The sequence below is a fragment of the Quercus robur genome, chromosome 5, assembly GCF_932294415.1.
Source record: "Quercus robur chromosome 5, dhQueRobu3.1, whole genome shotgun sequence".
Lineage (NCBI taxonomy): Eukaryota > Viridiplantae > Streptophyta > Magnoliopsida > Fagales > Fagaceae > Quercus > Quercus robur.
In genome coordinates, this window is record NC_065538.1 from 22,105,464 (window position 1) to 22,130,070 (window position 24,607).

At 34.8% G+C, this 24,607-nt stretch overlaps 2 protein-coding genes across 3 annotated transcripts; one reads left to right on the forward strand and one right to left on the reverse strand.

The window, feature by feature from the left end:
* Positions 1-14,765: 14,765 nt before the first annotated feature.
* On the reverse strand, positions 14,766-17,001 carry LOC126725507 (uncharacterized). The gene is made up of 2 exons (XM_050430268.1): positions 15,237-17,001; positions 14,766-14,901 (listed from the first exon to the last, which is right to left on the reverse strand). Exons 1-2 carry the CDS (start codon positions 16,333-16,335, stop codon positions 14,867-14,869), a joined length of 1,134 nt encoding a protein of 377 aa, XP_050286225.1. The 5' UTR covers positions 16,336-17,001; the 3' UTR covers positions 14,766-14,866.
* Positions 17,002-18,088: 1,087 nt separating this feature from the next.
* On the forward strand, positions 18,089-23,027 carry LOC126725508 (uncharacterized). Of its 2 annotated transcripts, none has more exons than XM_050430271.1 (9): positions 18,089-18,458; positions 18,714-18,806; positions 19,271-19,344; positions 19,432-19,534; positions 20,298-20,348; positions 21,753-21,909; positions 22,033-22,171; positions 22,607-22,712; positions 22,787-23,027. In XM_050430271.1, exons 1-9 carry the CDS (start codon positions 18,251-18,253, stop codon positions 22,969-22,971), a joined length of 1,116 nt encoding a protein of 371 aa, XP_050286228.1. In that variant the 5' UTR covers positions 18,089-18,250; the 3' UTR covers positions 22,972-23,027. The 2 variants fall into 2 exon arrangements, with proteins under 2 accessions (XP_050286228.1, XP_050286227.1); XM_050430270.1 differs by having other exon boundaries at positions 18,102-18,458; positions 18,711-18,806.
* The last annotated feature ends 1,580 nt before the right edge of the window (positions 23,028-24,607 follow it).

The window sequence follows — 24,607 nt, forward strand, 5'->3', positions numbered from 1 at the left end:
ATCTAATTTTGGCGTTTGATTTAGGGGCATCATCTGGGAGTTTGATTTGGGTGTTCAATTTGGGGTTGATTTTATTAACAGATTTTTGACATTTTAGTATTCTATGGAGTTAGTGAAATACCCGAATTTGACATTATGTCTTTCACATAGACAAACAAATTAATGATTTTTAGGGAGGTTGTTGGATGGAGTTTATGGGTTTCTTTGGGAATAAACTACAGGCTATATTAATATATTTTGAAATGGTTCTTAGAGCATCTCCAGCAGTCTCTCTAAATTTTTGTCTAATTTTTGCCTGTTTGGAGAATAAACAGTGACATTTAGCTTTTAGCTATCCACTTTTTCAAATACACTTTCCAACAGACTCTCTATCACATTCTCTATCTCATTTAAATATTATATCTTCATTCATTCTTTATTCTTTTTTTATCATCATTTATTCTTTCTATATTCATTACCAACAATTATATTTTTCAATGAAAAGTATATTTTTACAACATTTTTCGCAATACTTACACAAGAATCACATCAAAATCTTATGTGAAAAGTTGTTACTAGTTCTAATTTGAACCCACCACTGAAATTATATTTTTACTCACCAATATTAGCTAATTACTTAAAATTTATTGTGAAAATATTGTAAAAATATTGCAATAAAATTTCTAAATGGTTATTTCTTATTCTTTTCCTTCCTTTCATCCACACGTTCCCTTTTATTTATTTATTTTTTTTCTCTTGGTTTTTCCTCCACCACACACGTATCCACTATCTCCACCTACCCTTCTTTTTCTTTTTCTTTTTCTAGTTCATTCCGGATCACTTGTGTGTGTGGTAGCCTCCAGAACACTTCTCCCTCTCTGTTTCTTTTTCTTTCTTTCTCTTTCTCTTACAAACACACAAATTTCTCTCCCTCTATCTCACACAAATAAATTCTCTCTCATACACACATAGATCACCGGCAGAGAAGTGGAGATTGGCGTTCTACACAGATCGGCGTTCTACATTTTTTTTTTTTTTTTTTTGGTTTGATTAGTTTTATTTTATTGCTCAGATTTCATTAGGCTTATGAGAAATATTGTTTTTGTGTTTCAAATCTTTCGATTGGGTTTTGTGTTTTTGTTTTAATTGTGGTATGTTACCGTTGAGATAGAGAAGCACGAGAGAGTGAAGAACGAAAGAGAAAAGGAATGAGAGAGAAAGAATTACTTTTTTATTCAACCGGGTATTGTTTTTTTTTTTTTTTTTGGGTGCAGTTGAGTCATTTCATTTCTCAAGAGTTGGTCAAGCTCTTGCAATATAATGGGTTGGGAAGGCTGTACATGACTGGCAGAAATAAAAATATATTGAATATATGATCCGCAAAAGTAGATTACTTTGTATTATCTTCAAAGTATGGAATAGACATTTTGAAATGGTTCAAAACATACTTCATCCAAATGCAATGTGCTCAACTTTGAAACACATTTAAGCTGCATTGGGTGTAATTATATTAAACCGAATTCTTTTTTGTGTGAACAATTTATCAATATTTCTTTAAACATTGTGTTGAATGATTTGACTAATATGGCATATCACAAGTTGTTAGAATATGTTAGTAATTGTAATTAACAAAATGATTTAAGAAATTTGGAGTATAATAATTTTTAATAAAAACTTTGATAACATGAGTATGTCAGTCAAACTTACAAGTTACAAGGTAAAGGCATTATAAAAAAATCATAATTTCTAACAAAATTTTCGTTTTGCATGATTGTAAGTGTTTAAAGAAGAAATTTCAAACAAAGTATAGCACAATGTTTTTTGTGAATTTAATTATTGTTTTCTAATTCATAGCTAAATTATGGTTTTTGTTATAACTTTTGGAAGTTTTTAGAGGGTGATTAGATTATACTATAGCTCTAAAAAGATAACTTAATTATATGGATATATCCATATTTTACGTAGTCATTCTAAGAACATCCGCATCAGTGGATGTAAAATTTTTGTAAATTTGCACATCTAAAACCTAATTTTTCTATTTTAAACTCTCATTTTTACAAAACACTCACATTAGTTTGTCTATTATACACATTTATTCAAATAAAATATTCTAAACCCAACCACTATCAACCCAATCAATACCCAACCACCATCAACCTAATCAACACCTAGCTTCCATCATCAACCACCCATCAAAATCCCAGCCACCATCAACCGATCAATACTCACAAATCAATACATAATTACAGTCGCTTCCGCTGAACCCACACATCATGTCCCTGAGAGCTCCGCCACGACGTCGTTTTTGGGTTTCACGCGTCATGGTTTGCTAGTTGATCTCAACGAGCCTCCTCCTTTGTGGTTCCGCCACGAATCAATACCCAGTTACTTTCAGTTTTGTTGCTCCAGAAAGTTTTGAGCTTTTACGATGATCATCGTAGGTGGGATACTAATGATTGGTGATCGGTGAACTGATCAGTGAACTAAGGGAGAGAAAAAATGAGAGAGAGGTGAAAGTGAGAAGCTGAGAGAGCGAGATGAAGGAGAGAGAAAAAAATGTAAAATATTAAATACACATGCTATAGTAATTGTGCATAAATGCACAATTTTACATCTATTGATATGGGTGTTTTTATGGGTCAAAATGTGTAAAATAGGTACTTTTTCTTTTTTAGAAGACTTTATACACGCTGAAGTGGTTGCTCAAATTGTGTAGAAAAGTTAATTACCTATTCATACAATTTTTTAGTGCAAAATTTTGTGGTTTTGTGTTATCTAAGAAAAATATAAGTTTTTTAGTAAAACAAAAGAGCAGCATGTGCCTTGCACGTGCTGCCCTAACTAGTAACAAAAAAAAAAATTCTTGAAGTTTAAACACATTAACAAACTAAGTGTGCGTTTAGATACAGTTTATTTTGCTAAAAACTAAAAATTTAAAACAATAAAAAAATTTTAAAAAAAAATTTCTAATTACTGTTTGGCATTGTTCATTGGCCTAAACTTACTGTCCATTGTTAATAAACAATGCATAACACGTTGGTTTAAAAAAATAAAAAACAAACAAACAAACAAACAAAACAAAACGCCTCAAACACAAACATGCATGTGAATCCAAACTGACCTTAAACAGAAAATTCAAAATTCCCACCTTTTGTTCAAAACAGAAGCTGCTGTGTAACAATTCCGACAACTAAATTGGAACTAATATCTCTCTCTCAATTTCCGAAGAAATAGTTCCGAATAAGCAGGTAAGTTTGTTTCAAAATTTCAAAACAAATTATGAGCACTTTCAAGAGATGTACTCTTCCTCCGGTCCCCACGCCTCAACCAAATGGCTCCCTCCGACGACGGCAGCGTCCAGCCCCCTGCCGGACTGTCGGATTCTGAAAGCTGCGAACCAGAAATACCTGAAATAGAGGAAAAGATAGAAGATGAAGAACCCGAATTCAAAGAAGAAATTGAAGAAGCATATGAAGAACCCGAATTCAAAGACGAAATTGAAGAAGCATATGAAGGTATTAAAGATGAAGAAGCAGAAGCAGAAGCGGAAGCAGAGGAAGGGATTGAAATAGAGGAAGTGGTTGAGGAAGAAGAAGCAGAGAAGGAGGTTAAAGAAGCAGAACCGGAGGAAGTTTTTGAAATAGAGGAAGAGGTGGAGGAGGCGGAGGAGATGGAAAATCTTGTTCTTAATGTGCCAGATTCAACAAGTCTGGAAGTGGGTAAGTGATCTTTGTGTGTGTTCTTTTTCCTTTTTTTGGAACAATTGACACTTGTTTTTGTAATTCCTTTTTATCATTTTCACTTAGTTGATGATAATAGTTTTATTTAACCATCTTTATGTTTAAGGGAAAAAAAAAAATTAGCCTCTCTAAGAAAGGTCCTTTGATGTTTGTTTCTTTAACCCAGTATTTACATTTTTTTCGCAGAAACTAAAATTGAGGACAAGAGGGGATTCACCACAGTTTGTAGACCATATATAGTTTTGATAGCTTTGGTGGCTAATTTTACCTACCTAACCAGTGCACTTCTCACCGGTAATTTTCTCCTCCCCTCTTTTTCGCCCGCTTTAGAATTGTTTTTGTAATAATTAATTGAGTGTAATTTTATGCAAAAAAAAGACATAGAGTAGTCAAAAGAATTACAGAAAGCAAAAGAATAGCCTCTTTTGAGTCACTGCACACAGTTCCTGTGGAGGGTGTTGATTTAGAGGGAGGCTGAGTTGTCTGCTCAAAAAAATGAAGGGAGGAAGGAAGGGTTTAAGGGAATTCCGGAGATTATTCAGTCCTTTTTACTATGACTCTTCTTCAGTCAGGTCTTGCAGTATTAGTAGGGAGAGGGCTCTAGTTGCGTCTAAATGAGTTTGAGGATTATATTTTGTATTGTTAGAATTATTAGAATGTGGCAAGCTGATATCATTTGCTTACAGTAGACTAAGATCAAATCAATTACTTGTCAGAAGTTTATGGGGCTGTCCCTATGTGGACTGGGAGTATTTGGGATCTTTGGGTGCCTAGGGAGGGATCTTTTTATCTTTGTTGTTTGTCCTAGCATGCTAGCAAGTTAGGTTTAGTTGTCATCGTAATGGAGTTATTTGGATGGCTTTTTATGATATGAAAAATATTTTTAAATTACTTATCAAAAGAAATTTTTTTTTAAAAAAATCCCAGTCTTAAAATGATTTTGTTCAAAGTAGACTCTGTACTCACTAATTGCTCATGATTTTGTGTTACAAGGTATTTTGAATCATGTGGCTGCCTACTTGGCAAAGGAGTACAACGACACAAAGTGGCCATCATTGATTTCACCTGTGGTTGGGGCCGCTGCTGCTTCCTGGTTTCTTGATAATTGGGGAAGGAAGAGTGGGATCATGCTCTCCAATCTGGTTACACTCTGTGGATTGGTTACAATGGCTGTGAGACCTTCAAATTTGGTTATCATTATTGGGCGGGCTGCAGCTGGAATTGGGTTGGGCTTTGCTTCAGTCGCTGCCCCCCTCTACGTAGCTGAAGCTGCCCCAACAAGGATCAGGGGCAGCTCTGTTGTGATTAGTGGGATAATGACTTCATTTGGTCAGTTAATTTCGTACTTCATAGCTACGAAATTTACAAAGGTTTGAACTTGCACATCTTTTTGGTTTTAGTGTTGTGTTTTTTATTCATTTGTTTTATCTTTTCATTCTGATTTTTATGATTGCAGGTAGATTCTAATTGGAGATCAATGGTTGCAATAACGGTATTACCCATATCAATTCAATTCACTGCGATGATTTTTCTACCTGAATCGCCCATAATTTTATATAAACAAGTATGAATATTTAAAGGCCCTGCAACTCTATTCAAGTTACTATCAAATCTAGACTGTATATGCTTGTGATCTTATTTATATGCTTAATGTGTGGCAAGATTTTTTAATTATTTTATTTCTTCAACGCTTACTAATTAAAACTTCTTTTTCTTTTACTTTATATTACTAGGGAAAAATACAAGTGGTCAAAAAATTTTTATTCAAAATTTATTCAGCCCAAGATGCCGAAATTGAACTTGATATTTTGAAGAAATCAGCAGAAGCTGCAAATCAAGAGGAATCAATAACTGGACGGTCTATTTTCAAGAAATTGAAGCGAGTGTTTCATGATCCTGATATGTTAAAGGCGTTTTTTGTCGGTGTGGTGGTCGAGTTGGTTAAGCAATTTATTGGATTAAATGTTGTCGTATATTTTTTCCCTAAGATGGTGAAGGTAATTGGTTTGTCGAAGGGGCTTGCATTAGCCCTTCCATACCTACTAGACTTTCTAGGGTCATTAATAGACGTATTTGCCATTGACCATTATGGAAGACGAAAGATGCTACAACTTTCTCTAATCATGATAATTCTGGACCTCCTTTGCATTGGGATTATTTTCAGGGAAATGGATGGATTGGGAAAATCTGAAAAATCTCAAAAAATAAGATTGGGACAGTTTATGCTTGGGTTTCTGAGTAGTTATCTTGTGGCTTTCTCAGCAGGGTTGGGTAGCATATCTTCCTTACTGAATGCCGAAGTATATCCCCTACCTTACAGAGGATTTGGAGGTGGTGTTTCTGCTTTGATCGGTAGGCTTGGTAATTTAATCATAACTATTAGTTTCACCCCTCTGAAAGATGAGCTTGGCTCTTCTGGTGTTGTTTTCCTTCACTTCACAGTTGCAATTCTTGGTGGCATTGGAATATATATTTTTGTCCCAGAGACAAGGTTACTGTCACTGGACGATGTGCATGGAGTTTTGAAGAAAATGTCATGGTTTGGCAGGAAAAATGTCAATCAAAGGAGCTATGTTCAGCTCACAGCTGACTTTGTTTGATTTTTGTATTTTTTTATATATTGAGAATATTGTCATTAGACTGTCTTTTAATTAGACAGTGGGTTTTAATACATATGAACTAATTATTTTAATTTTAATTTTAATATGTGTTTGTTTAAAATTTTATAGTTATAAATTCTTTTTTGTTCATGCTTATATAAAAAAGGATTATTGGGACTGAAATTGTATGCATGTTATGTCAAAGAATTCTGTATATCATGTTGTTATCCTGTTTTAGAGTTTGATTTAGAAATATTTATTTTGAGTGAAAAGTTTATGAGAGTCTGCTTTGGTGCTCACAAAGAGGTCAGAACAAAGCATTTTTTTTTCAGTGCCGTTTTAAGGCAGATTGTGCATATGTGGCTTTTCCAAAGTTGGTAGGAACTTAAAATCAACACACGTAAGTTGAGACAGAAAGTGCACGCTCCATTTACCAACCAATTAAAGCTTTGTACTTGCTACTTGTGACAAACAAACAGAGCAACATCCTTGAAGATTTGGAGACTTTGAGACTGGTATCTAAACTGGTATCCTTTCCTTATTTATCTATATTTCACTTCGTGTTCTTATATTGAGCTCAGCATGATTTTTTGATGCACTTTTTTTGGATATTTAGGATAATAATGAAATTGTTGCTGTAATTATAACATGATTTGCATGGATCCAAATCCCAGATTAGGAACTTTCAATTTCAGCATTAAAAAAATTAGTGGAAAAAATCTTTAAAAAAAAGACAGTTTTTAAAAGTTGATAAATCTTCAGAGCTTTTAGGAGAGCTATAATCATGTTGGTATGAACAGTTGCAAGCAGCAGGCCTACAAAAATAGTGTTTTGTATATTTCGTCTTTGTGCCTTTCTTTATTTCTAGTTGTTTGCTCTTTTTCCTCACTGATGGAAAAAACGAAGGGTGGAAGTGGAGACTGAATTGGGAGCACTTGCTTTGCTTTTCACATCATACAGATATGCATGAATATGTTGTCTTTGAACTAAATGATTCCTATGGTTTGGACCATTGGATTGAAGCCAAAATTATATGTTTTAGTGCTTGCACACTAAGACATATAATTTTGGCTTCACCCCAATGCAGTTTAGTTTCGTCATTCTATAATATGACTGATAAATGTTTATATGTCTGTGTATAATAATGAAAAGAGATTAAGCATACTTGAACTCAAAACTAGAGCAATAACATGGCTAAAAATCCTAGTTTTGTATATATAACATATGGAAATGCACACACCCAGACACATCTCTAACTCTGTGTAAATGATGTGCAGGCTGAAGGGCTTCTAGTTGAGCAAAACATGTCAACCTGTTATGAACTCATTGAAAATTTCCGTGGGTGCATCTACAGTCATGTCTCTGCCATGAATAAACAGAGGTACATGTGGCTGCACAACCAATACTGATATTATGTGCTCTATCAAATGGCAAACTTGCATCAAGTAGCTATGCAATCTCCCTTTTTCTCTCCAGTTTTCTATCTCGCTGGATAAGAGGATTTAGACTTAAACAAAAATGCATATTTCCATGGAATTTCTTTTGATCTTACTGAAATATTTGAAGGAAATATATTTAACCCAATTGAAAAAAGAAAAAGAAAAAAAGAAACAAGAGAAGTAAATTCATAGCTAAACAAAAAAGAAAATACCTGCCTACCCTGTATATAAGAAAAATTACCATCTAAGAATAAAAGTACTTGGACTGATCTTACTTATTTTGTCTCTGATTTTAAATAAGTATGCAGATAGCCAGATACTATGTTACCATGTATTCAGGAGGCTCATTATTTTTTATTTTAAATTTTGCTCAAATTCATCCAAGCTTCTACTTGTATAAGCTGCATCCTGTTCTCTCTCTCTCTCTCAACTAATAGATTTACCAGAACATCTGATTTGGGTTTTGTTTCTTGTTCACTTAAGCTTGCTGCACTGAAATTATAAATAAAAATCGTAATATGGATTGAGCTACCTCCTAATTAATGTAGTCCACAGATTAAGATCCTTCATTTGGTGTTTGTATGCTACTCATACATCTCACCTTATTTCTTTGAGGCCTAAAGAAGAGTCCTAATATCTGTCATATAGATAATAAATTTCAGATTTGAGAGGATAGAGACTCAGTTGGCCTTTTGCATATAGTCATAGGAGGTTAAGAACTAATCTTTGAGAGCTAGATATCAATGCTTTAGAGCTAGTTTAAAGCTTTAGTCTTCAATATGTGTTGATTTGTGTTTACATACCAGTTTGGAGTTAAATGAGACTTAAAAAAAAAAAAACTTTTACCTTCTTATTAAATTTAACTGTTTTCAACTAATACTATGAAATTCACATATCTTTGCCTATAACTTTTTATTTTATTTATCCTTTATATAGCGAGTGTCCTGAGGAATGCAAGGAAGCTATATCATCTTTGATCTATGCCGCAGCAAGATTCTCTGATTTGCCAGAACTCCGTGAACTCAGAACTATTTTTACTGAGAGATATGGAAGTTCACTTGAATCTTATACAAATAAAGAGGTAAGTTTATAGGTTCACTTTAATTGCTCATCTATATTATCATAGCTTAGAGTCCTAATACAAATATACATTCTCAGTTTGGGGAATATCTTAGTTTGTGGCACGGACCCAACTAATGTTTTTTGCTTAATCAGTTTGTTGAGAGGTTAAAGGCAAAGGCTCCTACAAAAGAGATGAAGCTTCAGTTGCTGCAAGACCTAGCACAAGAATTCTCTATAAATTGGGATATCAAGGCTTTGGAACCGAAACTGTATACTTCTATACCAAAACAAGTAAGTTTCACTCTCTATTGCTATAATTGCCTCCAAATTTATTTATCAAACATACCGGTAGGGAAATGAAAACAATGTGGATATTGGGGGGACGAAATGAAATATTTTTACCTTTTAAAAGGCAGGATAGGAGAGGTCTTGGACAAAATAAAAGCCTACTATACTATCTATGAAGTAAGCATGCTCCTCCAATCTCTGCATCAGGCCCTACTTTACGTTAGAATTTTTGTATAACAATATAACCTCAGGGTGCTGAAGTTCAGGCCCTTAATGCTTTTCCTTTTGATATGCAATGCAAGCTTGGATCCACTAAGATTTCAAAACTTCCCCCGGATCCTGCCTATTTAGTCCCTACTCATAACAATTAGGTAATTGTGGTTGCATGTTGAGCTCTCCTTATAGTGCTGATTACTATTTTTACCTTTTATGACTTTTTGCAGGAGCATCGCAGACATGGTTCTTTAAGCAATACTGATGATGAAAAATGGCAGAAAAACAAGGATGACACAGTCCCAGAAAAAACAATCAGGATTCTGAAAACAGACTGAGCAATGGGAGGGGATCTATTACAAAAAGGAATGACAAAGACCTTAATTTTCGTGGAAGAAAGGATGTCACTGATGATGACAAATGGCAGAAAAACAAGGATGATGAAGTCCCAGAAAAAAACAATCAGGATTCTACAAACAGACTGAGCAATGGGAGGGGTTCTATTACAAAAAGGAATGACAGAGACCTTAATTCTCGTGGAATAAAGGATGTCACTGGTGATAGACATGGGATGCCTACAATTAGTGAAGATAAGATAACTACCGAGTTATCCCAAGGTGGCCTAAAAAAGTCTTCAAGTTTAGTTGGAAGTGTCTCTAAAGACGAAGTAGACAATAAGAGGCCATTTTACTACAAATATACCACTCCACCTTACCTCAAAACAAAATATGAAAAAGATGAAAGCAGCTCAGAGGAACCTACAAAATTAAAGGGCCATATTGATAAGGAAGCAGCTCAACATATTGATCATCCAGTGGTTGAAGATAAACCAAAACCAAGATCAGTTAGGAGCAGAAACTTGAAACCACCACCAGGTCGCAGTAATGTTGGAAGTTCAGAAAATGATGGTGTTACAACGTTGGATTCAAGGGGAACAAAACAAGAAGATGCTAGAAGAAGCTTGTGAACCATTCATTCAGATGATAGTGCTCCAAGGGATGAGGAGGATACGAATGTAGATGATCTTTTGATGCATTTCAGTAAAAAGAAGTCACCTGATGAATCAGGCAAGAAAAAGATATATCTGAAACCTCCTCCTTCCCGACAAAGTGATGTTGATCATGGTGGATATAAGTGGAACAGAATGAAATCTGATTTGGATATTGGACCTGCAAGAGTGGAACCAACAACTTCAACTGGGGCAACAAAAAGGCATGTTCGAGCCACTTCCTTACAACCGGAGATGCTGAACGTGGGTCAGCATGTTCATCCTAATCTGCCCGACTATGATGAATTAGCTGCTCGGCTTGCAAATATTAGATAAAAATTAAAAAAAAAAAAAAAAAAAAAAAAAAAAAAAAAAAGAGTTGTTTCTGTCTTGGAAGTGTTCATTATATGGGTTTCTTCAATTGTATACTACTCAGGAATCTATAGCAAAGTTTTTTCTGTCTTCTGTTACAACCAACGAATGGGCACGCTACTAAATTTGTAATGAGTATGCGGCTTGGTCTGCATTAAAAACTAAAAGCAGTTCCCATGCCATTCTTTTTCTTTATTATTTTTTGCATAGAGCCTATTCTCACAGAGAATTCGTTACATTTTACACACCCATTGAGAGGGGTTTGTCTATTTTTGAGGACCTGTAGAAATGTATGTTGTTTCCAGTGTCTCTATATATGTTGCTTGGGAGCTTTCTTCTGTTCGTTTGATTGTAGTCATTTTTACATGAAGTAACTTAAAGAGTTAACATTTGTTACATGTTATTATATGTAAATTATATTTTGGATCTGCATATGTACAAATTCAACACACGAGTTAAGATTCATATTGCTATTTTTATGCGAATTTTCACGAGGCTTCAAACATATCCCTCAAGTTGCAAATTCTCTAGATTCTCAAAAAAAAAAGTTGCAAATTCTCTATGTAGATTATTTAGAGTTTTCTTCTGGTCGTTTGATTGTAGAGGTTTTTACATTAATCCAAGGAGAGCAGAGGTTTGTACATAATACATTAGTTCGGTAACGCCTAACTTAATAGAATTTTTATGTAAAATGCGCAAATCAACAATGAAAACAAAGAAGTTGCCTAAATTAACAAGACTATAAAGAAGCCTATTCGAAATTATATGCACTCGAGGTTAATAGAAAACAGAGGAGAGTTCTGGAGAATGAAACTCTATTTCATTGAAAATGAATTGAATTATCAACTAATACAATCAGATAGGTATATATACACCAAAGCTGTAACTGAACCAGCTGTAACTAATCTTTCTCTCTACCAGTAACTAACTAACTAGCAATCTAACAGATTTAACCAAACTGATACACGTGCCTGTCACATGCTAAGTTAAATACATATGTGAAACTAAAAACTACATGCCGTTTCTATCTATTATGCTTGTTGTCATTTATTGTACAAACTGATTGGAGCTCAACTTCTTATCTGTGCTCTGCTTCTTATCTGTGCTCTTGATTCTGCTCCTCTTAGCTGCTGCATTACTTCCTTTTGTATCTTGACACCCTCCCTCAAGTGGAAGAGGGGCATGAATATTGACCATATTCAACTTGGATACAAGAAAGGAGAATTGTTGGGCATTCAAGGCTTTGGTTAGCAAGTCTGCAATCTGAGAATTTGTCCTAACATGTAACATTCTGATATACCCTTCCAAGACTTTATCTCTGACAAGATGACAATCAATTTCTATATGTTTTGTTCTTTCATGGAATACAGGGTTTGCAGCAATGTGAAGGGCTGCCTGACTGTCACAGAACAAAAGGGCTGCTTGAGGATGCTTTATTTGAAAATCATGAAGAACATATAAAAGCCAAATGATCTCACAGATTGCTACTGCCATTGATCTATACTCAGACTCTGCTGAAGACCGTGAAACTGTTTGTTGCTTCTTTGACTTCCATGAAATCAAAGACTCACCAAGAAAGACACAAAAACCAGTGATAGATCTCCTAGTGTCCGGGCATGAAGCCCAGTCTGCATCAGCAAAGGCCTTCAAGTGCAATTCTGATTTGCTTGAGAAAAACAAGCCTTTCCCTGGTGAACTCTTTAGATATTGCAAGACCGTATGAGCTGCTAGCAGATGGGGTTCTCTAGGATGTGCCATGAACTAACTGAGTCTATTTACAGCAAAGGTTATGTCAGGCCTGGTTATTGTTAAGTATAGTAACCTTCCTATCAATCTTCTATAAGAGCTTGGATCTTGCAACTCCTTTCCCTCATACTTACTAAGCTTGAGATTCTGATCCATAGGCACTTTGGCTGGTTTACATCCTAACATACCAGCATCACCCAACACTTCAAGTGTATATTTTCTTTGGCATAAATTGATACCATCAGTAGTCCTTGCAACTTCAAGGCCTAAGAAAAATTTCAAATCACCCAAATCTTTTAGCTTGAATTGTTGATCTAATAGAATCTTCAACTCATCAACTGCTTGCTTGTTGTCACTAGCAATCAATATATCATCAACGTAAACCAATAGGGCAATGAAAGAAGTAGAGTTCTTCTTAATGAAAAGAGAGTAGTCAGCCTTGGACTGTGTAAATCCAAGAAGAACTAATGCAGTGGAAAACTTGGCAAACCATTGCCTTGAAGCTTGTTTTAGTCCATACAAGGACTTAGTAAGCTTGCATACCAGCCCCCCCTTGCTGTGGAAGCCTGGTGGGAGATCCATGTAGACTTCTTCCTTCAATTCACCATGAAGGAAGGCGTTATTTACATCAAGCTGACAGAGATACCAGCCTTGCACAGCAGCCACTGCGAGAAGACATTTGACAGTAACAAGTTTGGCAACAGGGGAGAAAGTTTCAATGTAATCAAGGCCTTCTTTTTGAGTGAAGCCTTTAGCCACCAACCTAGCCTTATATCTTTCCACAATCCCATCAGATTTGTACTTCACCTTATACACCCACTTACAACCAATTGTCTTTTTGTGAGGTGGAAGAGTTGTGAGGGTCCAAGTTTGATTAGCTTCAAGAGCAGAAATCTCAGCTGCCATAGCCTCTCTCCACTTGAGATTTTTAACTGCTTGATGATAGAATTTGGGTTCCTCAATTGAGGAAATGGCATTACAGAAATGCAAGTGTCTAGGAGACAATTTTTGGGAAGACAGGTAAGAAGATAAAGGGTAAGCAGTACTAGATGGAACTTGAGACACCTGATTGCACTTATAAGCTTGCAAATAAGCAGGTCTGTGAGAAATCCTAGTGGATTTTCTAAGAGGTGGAATGGAAGAAGAAGGAGGTACATCATGAACAGAAGGAGAAGGATGACCAAGAGAAACAGTAGGCTGATCAAGATGGACATTAGACTGATCAAGGGAAATAGTGACTGATCAGAAACATTAGAATGACCCAAGGGAACAAGTAAGGAACCAATAAGAATAGAAGAAGGGTCTGGACAAGGATGAGAATTAGGAATATGCTCAATATTAGAGTCTGCAATTGGAATAGGAATGGAAATTGGACAAGAGGGAGAGTCAAAAGCAGTAGCAGGTGAACCAAATGAAGGAAAAGAGTGGGAACCAGACAAGGAATGAGAAGAATCTAAAAAAGGAAAGATAGACTCATGAAAGACAACATCTCTAGATACAGTGATTTTCCTAGTATGAAGATTAAGAACCTTGTAACCTTTCATGTTAAAAGGGTAGCCTAAAAAAACACATGGAGAAGCTCTAGAATCAAACTTCAACCTATGAACAGAAGGGGTGGAAACAAAACACAAGCAACCAAACACTCTAATATGAGTAAAAGAAGGTTGTTTATGAAATAAAAGCTCAAAAGGGGATTTATGACGCAACAAAGGCATAGGCAACCTGTTAATCAGATAAGTGGCTGTCAAAATACATTCTCCCTAATATGCTGAGGGTAGATTGGATTGAATTTTAAGAGATCTAGCAACATTCAAAAGATGTTGGTGCTTTCTCTCAACCACAGAATTTTGCTGAGGTGTATAAGCACAACTCTTTTGATGCACAATGCCATGATCACTATAAAAGTTTGATAAAGAAAATTCAGGAGCATTATCTGATCTGATTGCTTTAATACCAATGTTAAATTGAGTCAAAATCATATTATAAAATGAAATTAAAAGCTGTTTAACATCAGACTTAGCTTTCATGAGATATACCCAAGTAGACCTAGTGGCATCATCAACAATGGTAAGAAAAAATCTAAAACCATCATAAGTGCAAACAGAATAGGGACCCCAAACATCTACATGAATCAAAGCAAATGGCTTAGTACTCATATTATTGTTTGAAGGAAATGGCAGCCTCTTCTGCTTAGCCAAAGGACAGATGGTACAAATGTCATTACATTTTGAAGAAAAAAAAGGCAAAACATCTTGCAAAGATGACAGTTTATTAAAAGAGGGGTGTCCTAATCTAAAATGCCACAAAATGGACATATCTTTATTAGAGACAGATGCTGAAAAAACTGACTTGGGAAGCTTGTTGGTGGAGAGGTAATCTGACAGAGAAGGTGAAGTCCTATGAGTACTGTTCTGCAGCAAATACAGACCATGTTGGACTTCACCCACTCCAATCGTCCTCCAACAAGAAAGGTCCTGGATGAAGCAAAATTGGGACAAAAACACAAGACAAAGAGGCAAGCGTTGAGTGATTTGACTGACAGACACAAGATTAAAGGAAAAAGAAGGAACAAAAAGAACATGTTCAAGAGTAAGGGAATTAGACAGTTTGACAGTACCAATGTGAGTGACATGAGCAGATTCACCATTAGGTAATTCAACAACACAATGGGAAACAGCAATATAAGATTGAAAGAGTGAAAGAGAACAAGCAATATGATCACTTGCACCTGTGTCAAGAACCCAAGTACTACCACCAAAAACAGATCTATTCACAAGCTTAGCAGAGAAAATGGAATGCTTGAGATTACCTGCCAAAGGAGTTGAATGATAGGTAGAAGCTTTGTTGGAGGAAACACTGTTGGCCATAGCAATTGGACTATTCTGAGAATCAGACCCTCCAATCATAGCAAGCAGTTTCTGGCATTGCTCCATTGTGAAAGGAAAATGTTGTGGAGTTGGTGTTGCAACAGAATCTTGAACAAAATCAAGGGAAGAGACCTGGTTTGCCCTTGCTTTGGTTTTATATCCAGGAGGATATCCATGGATTTTGTAGCATTTTTCCACGGTATGACCAAGCAATCCACAATGGCTGCAAGTAGGCCTTTCCTTTCCTTTCTTGAAAGTCTTAAAACCAGAACCAAAATTCATTGTTTTGGCTACAAGGGCTGTGGATTCAACAAAAGGACCATTGTTGCTATGTCCAACTGACCTCTGCCTTTCATCTTGAACCAACAAAGAGTATACTTTGTCAACAGAAGGAATGGGATCCATCAACAGAATTTGACCTCGAATGTGAGAGAATGAATCATTGAGACCCATTAGAAGCTGCATAATTGCTTCTCTGTGATGAAGATTGGAGATCTTTTCATTCACATGGCACACACACTTCTCACAAGAGCAAAGAGGAAGTGGTTCATAGTTCTGTATCTCATCCCACAAGATTGAGAGGTTGGTAAAATAATCACTCACAATGAGTTCCCCTTGAGAAATGCTAGCAAGATCTTTCTGCAATTGATAAACCCTAGGTCCATTGCCTTGAGAGAACATGTTTTGAAGCTTCTTCCAAACTTCCTTGGCAGTTCTCCGATACACCATACTAGTTGCAATCTTAGGGGAAACACAGTTGATGATCCAAGAAACCACAATTTCATTGCACCGAGACCAGCTTTGAACAAGAAGAGGAACTTTCTCCATGGCAGAAGTCAGAGAAGCAGAGCCATCAATTAACCAAAATTTATTTTTGATTCTAAGAGCTCTCTCCATGGATCGTGCCCATGTAGCGTAGTTTTCTCCTCCAATCAGTGACTGAGATACAAGAATCGCACCAGGGCTCTCAGCGTGGTGAAGGAAAAAGGGATGTGATTCATCAATGGTAATGCTTGTAGATGCTTGATTAGAAGACGCCATTGACGAAGCTTTGGAAAGTAAAACCTAGCTTTTGAAGAAGAAGAAATTGAAACGAAGGAATTAGGTGGAAGCAAGAAAAGATTGCTCAGAATCGAAGAAAAAACAAGAAAACGTTTCAAAATCAAAAATAGGGAGATCTCTCAAGAAAAATTTCTCAGAATCGAAGAGAAAAGGAGAAAATTTTCTCGGGAAAATTTTCTGATTTGGAGAGAAAAGAAACTTCTAGAATCAAGGAAAGGAAAAGAAAAAGCTAGGAAATCAGTAAAACTGTGCTAGCTGCTCTGATACCATAATAGAAAACAGAGGAGAGTTCTGGAGAATGAAACTCTATTTCATTGAAAATGAATTGAATTATCAACTAATACAATCAGATAGGTATATATACACCAAAGCTGTAACTGAACCAGCTGTAACTAATCTTTCTCTCTACCAGTAACTAACTAACTAGCAATCTAACAGATTTAACCAAACTGATACACGTGCCTGTCACATGCTAAGTTAAATACATATGTGAAACTAAAAACTACATGCCGTTTCTATCTATTATGCTTGTTGTCATTTATTGTACAAACTGATTGGAGCTCAGCTTCTTATCTGTGCTCTGCTTCTTATCTGTGCTCTTGATTCTGCTCCTCTTAGCTGCTGCATTACTTCCTTTTGTATCTTGACAGAGGTAATAATAAACGGTTTACAATTAAGAGTTGAGGTATAAACTTACAAGGATTAAGCCTCTATAAAGTTCAAATTAGTTTTTAGCCTTTTTAAAATGAGATTATTAAAAAATTTGTGCTTAAAAAAAGTATGAGTACATATTACAAAATGGGCACAAGAGACTAGGGGTGTGTATGGGTTCGTTTGGCTCAAGCTAAGAGGGTTTTTTTCAATCTAACCTATCTTGGTCAAGTTGAAAAAAACTCAACCCATCACAGGGTTAGATAGTTTTTTATTATTATTTTAAACTGAGCTTTAAAATAGCCGCATCCAACAGTATTAAAAGTGCCCCTACAATCTTCCAAAAATTCTAAGCATAGTACCATACACAAATAATCAAACCAAATGACATTTAAATAGTAAAATATCAAATAGTTTTATCTCAACTCAATTGAAATACAAAGTAGAATAGAAGCAGTATTTCAACTATTTTTTGCCCCATGCCATCTTCTGAAAATTCTCAGTTGTAACACAACCATACACAAATTATCAAACCAAATGATATTTAGGTAGTAAAAATGTAAGATATCAAAAATTCTATCCCAAAATTTTTTTTTTTAAGAAAGAATTCTATCCCAACTTAGTTGTAAGATATCAAATAGTTCTATTTTATATCAAGGAGAATGGCAAAAGAGTAATTAATAAAAGATATAATATATATTAAAAATAGGTGGATCAAGTTAGGCTAAGCAAATTTGTGAATCTTTTGACCCAAACCCAACCCAACCCATAGCGCCCAAAAAAATAAATAAAAAATAAACCCAACCTAACCTAACCCTTCGGTCCCTAAAAACCAATTCAATCCATTGAGTTAGGGTGGTTTTGATGGTTCTGTGGGTTGGCTACACACCCCTACTAGAGACTAGACCAATTTTTATGACTAATATCTAAAGGTTCATAGTAGAAAGAAAGTAGCAAAAATAATCATGGCGTGCAAAAGAAAGAAATGTCGTTTTGGTTTCAAACCGTTTTGTCAATCATAAGATATCAAAACGGTTTGCCGTTCGTAGCCGTAGTAGTAAAAAGTAGTAACACAGTACAACGTTCAGAAATCCGAAGAGCCGCTGGCACTGGTAAAAACGCACCGTCTTTTTATATATCCACCACCTTACATTTGCAATTTGACAAATGAACAAAACGCACTGTTTTGAGAATTGGGGATTTTAGTATTATTAGGGTTTGGTTTTCTTCATGATCTTCTTCTATGGAAGAAAGAACCGAATCTTTAGCTTCAGGCTCTTCAGCACAATCACCATATCCACCTATATCATCTGAGGAAGAGGAAGAAATGAACGGCGGAGATTCAACAATGGAGGAGGAACATGTGATGAGCGAGGTCCACCTAGGATGCCCACCTGGCATCTCTGGGTCCCACATTTCCCACTTCACCATTTCTCTTCCAACTCCACCTGGTATGGTATCTACAAAATACATTAATATTTCTATTGTCTGAAAACAATGTTGTACCAATTATATAGTTTTTGCTTTAGCTATGGTGACTTACTGGGAATGAAAATAGAAAAATAGTACTTACTTTATCTTTTTGTTTTGTTTTTATGAGAAAAGATTAGGAATTTCAAATACATTGTGGTTTGATATTTTAATTTGAAGTAATGGGAGTGATGTAGTTTAGTTTCTTACTTTCTTTTAATTCAATTACTTAGAAGTTGAACCTAGCAGATACCAATGTGAAGCGGCTTCACCAAATCAAACATTTAGCGTGGACCCAGATGGTGATCTTGTTTTAACTAGGCGTGACAGTAAGTTCTTGTCTACAATACATTTATTTAATGTTAGTGTTATTATTATTATTTTGTGAAGTTCAATTTAACATCAAATTTGATATTGTTTACTATACAATTCAAAACCCGTTTGTTTTACAACATTCTCAAAGTATTTTATTAAAAAAGAAACTATGATTTTAAGCATTTCTTTGATAAGATATTACTTGATCTTCGATTTTCTTAAGAATTGACAAGCATGATAAGTATGTGGACATCACATAATCCAAACAGTGGATTCAACAAAAAAAAATTCATATGAGAAGTTATCAAGTGGGATAAGATTGTAAAAGTGTAATATGCAAGCCATAACTATATATGCATATGCATGCATCTCTTTTTTGTTATGTTAAGAATTTATTTGTATGAGGAATTTGATTTGGTCTGTACGTATATAAGTTTCAAAAAGCAATTTTTAATATGAATATGTATATATTGCACAGAACCAGCTTCCTGTATTTACCGTGTGACCATCCAGCATAATATCACATCATCAATTCCAAATGTCGGTTTGCAGGTAGTTATTGGTTTGTTATGAATCTTATGATGGTTTCTCTTAGATTTATGTGCTGTAATTTAATCTCTTTTTTTGTTTACCCTTCAGGTGTGGAGAGCAGAACTAGTGTTATCTGATTTTGTTCTGCATAAGATGTTTACTTCAGCTGAGTTTGATGGAATTGTAGCATTAGAACTTGGTGCTGGAACAGGTATATCAACCATTAGTACCTACCTTGATTTTCATGGTACTTTCACTCAATAATGTAAATTTTAAACCTACGAACAAGATTGAATATGCCCAATATGACATGAACCTGTTGAACCTCATTAAGAACTGTAACAGTTAATTTGATAATCCTGACCACTGGTCCTATGTCATGGTTTATATTGTGGCTACCATTTTTGAACATCCATTAACAGTTCTGGTCATTTATAAAGTGTTTTGGAAAAATAAAATTATATCTTACTCACATTATTGCCTATAACAGTATAACACTGTAACTGTATCATCATGGATTAACCTGCTCATGGGCTTGATTACATCATTGCTGACATATGAGGTTTTCACTTTGATGTCTATATTGATAGGTTTATGGTTAATAACAAGAATATGCTTAAGTTCGTAGATTGTATATCATATCAGAATTAGATTCTTGCTGAACCAAAGTCAATTAGTGGCAATTGTGAAAATACAGGTCATTAGACAACTATATGGGAAAATGACTTGTAATTTTTGGCAGAACAGCTGTTTTGGGGAATGAAAAATGTTTGAAATATTTTTCTTTTTCCTTTTTTGGTTCCTTTAATGTCACATTTGTCTTATCAAATACCATCTGGAATTTATAAGTTTGTGTAATGCTTCAGAATCATTTAAGATTTGTACATCATTCTAAATTTAGCTTCATCTCCACTGCCTATCGGAAGCATTTGTGTATCTTGGCTGACAAGGTCTTATCTTACTGTTTTCACCAGGGTTGGTGGGTATATTACTTGCACGTGTTGCAAAAACGGTGTTTGTAACTGGTATGGTACCCTACCTTTATTAGATATCATTCTTTATTCATTTGCAAGTATCCCTTAATGGTTTTGTAACTGGTATTGTACCTTACCTTTACTAGATACCATGAATTTGATTTGATATGTCCCTTAATTTGTTTGAAATCTTTTTTTTTTCCTAGTGGATGGATGGATGGATGCCTGATCATTGTGTCTCATACTGTTATTCAGTAAAACGTGAGTCAGTGTACAGTTTGCTGATATATGATTATCTGCAACTGTGGACATATCAAATCAAATTCATGGTTTCATTTTCCTCTTTTGTTTTCTTTTATTTTTTTATTAAAAAAAATCTTCAATCTGTTTTACCCTTGTATTTTACATGTGCTTTTTATGTGGCTGGAATGGAGGGCTGATATGCTTAAGTTTCACAGATTTTTTACTATAACCACATACACTACTGAAGTTGGTACTATGAAAGAGATGGAAGGAGCTCCTTAAGAGAGCTAAGACACTTGACACTCTCTCTCACACGTGTACAGACACACACAGAGACTATTGTTAATTAGAGAAGTTGAAATTATAGAAGGCAATGCCAAATAGAGTGCATGAAATTAGAGCTGTCTTATTAGAAGACTATATTATAAGGGAAAATCAGTCCACCAGGTTATTACATGCCAGTAATATTTTTTAAGTGAGAAAACTATATTAATTGTGAACATTTTTAACTGTTTTCCATCATAATTAAAGGTCCTACCTAATGCACAAAATTCCCACTTTTACAAGGTCTAGAAGAGGTGATCGATAGACAACCTTGTCCCCCAATTTTTTTTGAGAGAGGCTGGTTCCCATACTAGAACCCATAATTTGCCATTTTGGGTGGAAGGCACTTGCCATTGCACCAAGGCCTAACCTTTACTTTCCGTCTTATTATATTAATTCAGAACTCCTTCATTTATAGTAAAGTTTTTTACTTTTTAACACCACAATATAAATCCTCAGCCGTTGATGAGTAGGTTATTTGAAGTTTACAACTAGCTAATGGTTTCTGATAAGTTGTATTGGAATAGTCTGATCTAATTACAATTGCAAATATTCATGCCTAATTTATAAGCAAAACCAGCAATTAAAGATTTGAACTTGATTGAGCTGATGATCATCTTGAACCTCTAGTCACAGATGGTGTACTATGTTTTCTTCCTCTTACCTTTTGTAGTTAGACATGCTTTCTGATCTTCCAGGATGAAATTTGTATCACATTAACGTGTAGTAGTTAATGAGAAGAGTAGGTTTCTGGAGGCAAAGTTGATTATGCATGATTTTTATTGGAGGGTACACACATCCCAGTATGCTCTTTCAGTTCTTTCTACTTCATTTTGTTACTCAGTATTGAAATGGTATTTCTAAAGAAGCCACTCTAATTGTTGACAGACCATGGTGATGAAATCCTTAACAACTGTGCTGAGAATGTTGACCTTAATTCTGGACTGTTCAACTGTCAAGCAGCAGTTTATGTGCGCGAACTCGAATGGATGAGTCCGTGGCCCCCTAGAGTAGTAGGACCAGGAGAGTCTCCTCTGCATAAAAGGTGAAATTTTTTTAGTTGATAAAAGAAAGAAAGATAAGACAACTGCAAGATGGTTGGTCCAATAAGAATTTCCCTTTCAATTATCTGGGAGCCTAAATCATTTTGTTTAGTTGTGTCATTCAGGTACTCATGGACCTTTTCTGAAGTTGAAGAAGTCCAAGGAGCTTCTTTGCTTGTGGCTGCTGACGTAATTTACAGCGATGACTTGACTGATGCATTTTTCAATGTTTTGGAGAAATTTATGGCCCTAGGTTCAGAGAAGGTACAGATCAAAATGGTAGAACAGGGTGCAATAGCAAACAGCTAATATCTCCTCATGACAGAACAGTTAGAATCTGTCCTCGTTTTGGCTTGAAAAACAAGATATGTTCAAGGTTTTGGACTAAAGCCTAAGTGGGCCTTTCGAATGTTATTTGAAATGGATAGTTTTCCCATGTGGGTTAAATTCCTCTTTTAAGGTTGTTGACATCTCGCCAATGAGCTCTGAATCAATTGCCATTTCCTCCTCCCACAAGAATGGGTGGAGGAGGATAAGATTATGGATTCAAAACCCATCGAGTCCTTTTGTTACAGACCAATTTTAATATTTTTTTTTTAAAAAAAAATTAACAATCATTGACATGTCTTGTTTATTTTTAAAAAGAACCACTTTGAGTTCCTATATGTTGCCATTAATTAACCTTCCTATGTTTCTTAGGTGTTATACTTGGCATTGGAAAAGCGCTACAACTTCAGTGTCAATGATCTCGATGTTGTTGCAAATGGTTATTCACACTTTCGTAGTTATTTGAGGGATGACAGCGGTGAGTATGTTACTGTGTGGATGTCTAGTACCACTTGATATTGGTTATTATTTGATTTTGTAATGGTGATGCAGAATGTGAGGACATCAAAAATGGATCTGTCCCTTGTTTTGTTGGAAAGCGCATCGATATCACACAAATTCCACAATATGTGAGGGATTACGATAGAGGAAATGATGTTGAGATTTGGCGGATTAAATATGAGAAAAAAAATCCCAATGTAGGAGACTCCTGTGACAATGTGACTAAAGTAATGTAGACACTTCCAAGGCGATTAAATTTGTCATAAAAGTCTAATAATCCTGTCTTCGTTCATTTTATAGTGATAAATGCTTATAAGCTATCATACTAAAGTGGTCCTAGGGTTACATTATTTTCGTATATTCTCCATACATGCAATATTTTGAGGTGATCAAAGATTAATAGTTATGTCATCGATCAATTATTTAAATTCAAGTTTTTAAAGTTTAAAATAATGAATAAAAGATGAGTTTGTGAATCAAATGGTAAAAAAATTGGCATGAATGTTAAAAACATATAGATCATGTAATTCAAATGTGGGATTTTCAAAATATGTATTTTATAACAAGTTTTTGAGTAGTAATAAATTGTTTAGAGTTACACCAAATATAATTTGAACCTAACTCTCTCTCTCTCTCTCTCTCTATATATATATATATATATATATATAATGTCACATCCAAAAGACTTGGAGGAGCTTAGCTTATTAAGGATTTTTTTTTTTTCCAGGCGTAGTAGAGAGCCACGAGTAAATGTTTATTAATAATTAAATATTATATGAAGTTAATATTATATGAAGTAAATGTCCAACCTAGTGTTAACGTGTGTTGGTTTCATATTAAAAAGGCATAAATGTATTTCACATTAGTAGTAAACAAGGGAAAAAAACCTAGGATTTAGGAAAGCTCTAAAAAAGCTCTTCAATAAATAAGCTAAGTTGAGATCATTTAATGTCATCCTTTAACTAAGTTGCATATTTGAACCCAAACACACCCCCCCCCCCCCCCCAACAATATATATATATATATATATATGCCAAAATGGGCATTTGCCTATTTCACCCAAAAGATGTAACAAAATGCCCATATTCTGAAACTATCTAGCAAAATGCCTCTATTTTGAAACTCGATTTGATGAAAATCAAGTTATTAGAAAAAATTCACATGAAACTCGAGTTCCATAAATTTTTTTTTTATTTTTTTTATTTTTTTTATTTTTTTATTTTTTTTAAGTTTGATTGCCAATAACTCGATTTTCTAAAAATCAAGCTTTAATGTAAAACACAATTTTTAGAAAATCGAATTTCAAAACAGGAATATTTTGCTAAATAGTTTCAGAATATGGGCATTTTGCTACATCTTTTGGGTGAAATTGGCAAAAGCCCATTTTTGCCTATATATATATATATATATATGTTGCACAATAGTAAGAAGCAAGAGTCTTTTTAGCAACTTGTGTGTAACAAATTTTAACAAGAAAAGATTATGTATATCACAATTTTGAACTAGTCAAAACCATACATTTGGGATTGATGAAATCTTGATCAAATGAACCCATTTGCATATGGTTATTATGCATGAATTATGTGCACTCGTCCTAATTTCATGTATGAGCTTTAGTTCAACTGACTCATCCTCCATTGTTAGGTTTAACTTATCATGTTCACTTGGTCTATTTCCTTATAATTAACAACATTTATTCATGCAATCGAGAATTATAATGAATTTGGGAATTCTTTTTACGTGCTTTTATTATTATTTTTTTTAATTTAATTTATTGGAAAAAAAAATTGACACTGTAGTACAAGATGTCGTAAAAAAAAGAGAAAAAAAAAAAACTAGAATTGGAGACATATAAGGTGTGAAATAGAAATA

Bases quoted from the DNA above. Each gene is read 5' to 3' on its own strand.
- LOC126725507 (XM_050430268.1), bottom strand. From the start codon at position 16,335: ATGGCGTCTTCTAATCAAGCATCTACAAGCATTACCATTGATGAATCA. The intron at 14,902-15,236 runs GTAATCTCAAGC...TGCTTCATCCAG, and splicing joins TCATTCAACTCCTTTGGCAG to GACCTTTCTTGTTGGAGGAC.
- LOC126725508 (XM_050430270.1), top strand. From the start codon at position 18,251: ATGGAAGAAAGAACCGAATCTTTAGCTTCAGGCTCTTCAGCACAATCA. The intron at 19,535-20,297 runs GTATATCAACCA...TGTTTTCACCAG, and splicing joins AGAACTTGGTGCTGGAACAG to GGTTGGTGGGTATATTACTT. The intron at 22,713-22,786 runs GTGAGTATGTTA...ATGGTGATGCAG, and splicing joins TTATTTGAGGGATGACAGCG to AATGTGAGGACATCAAAAAT.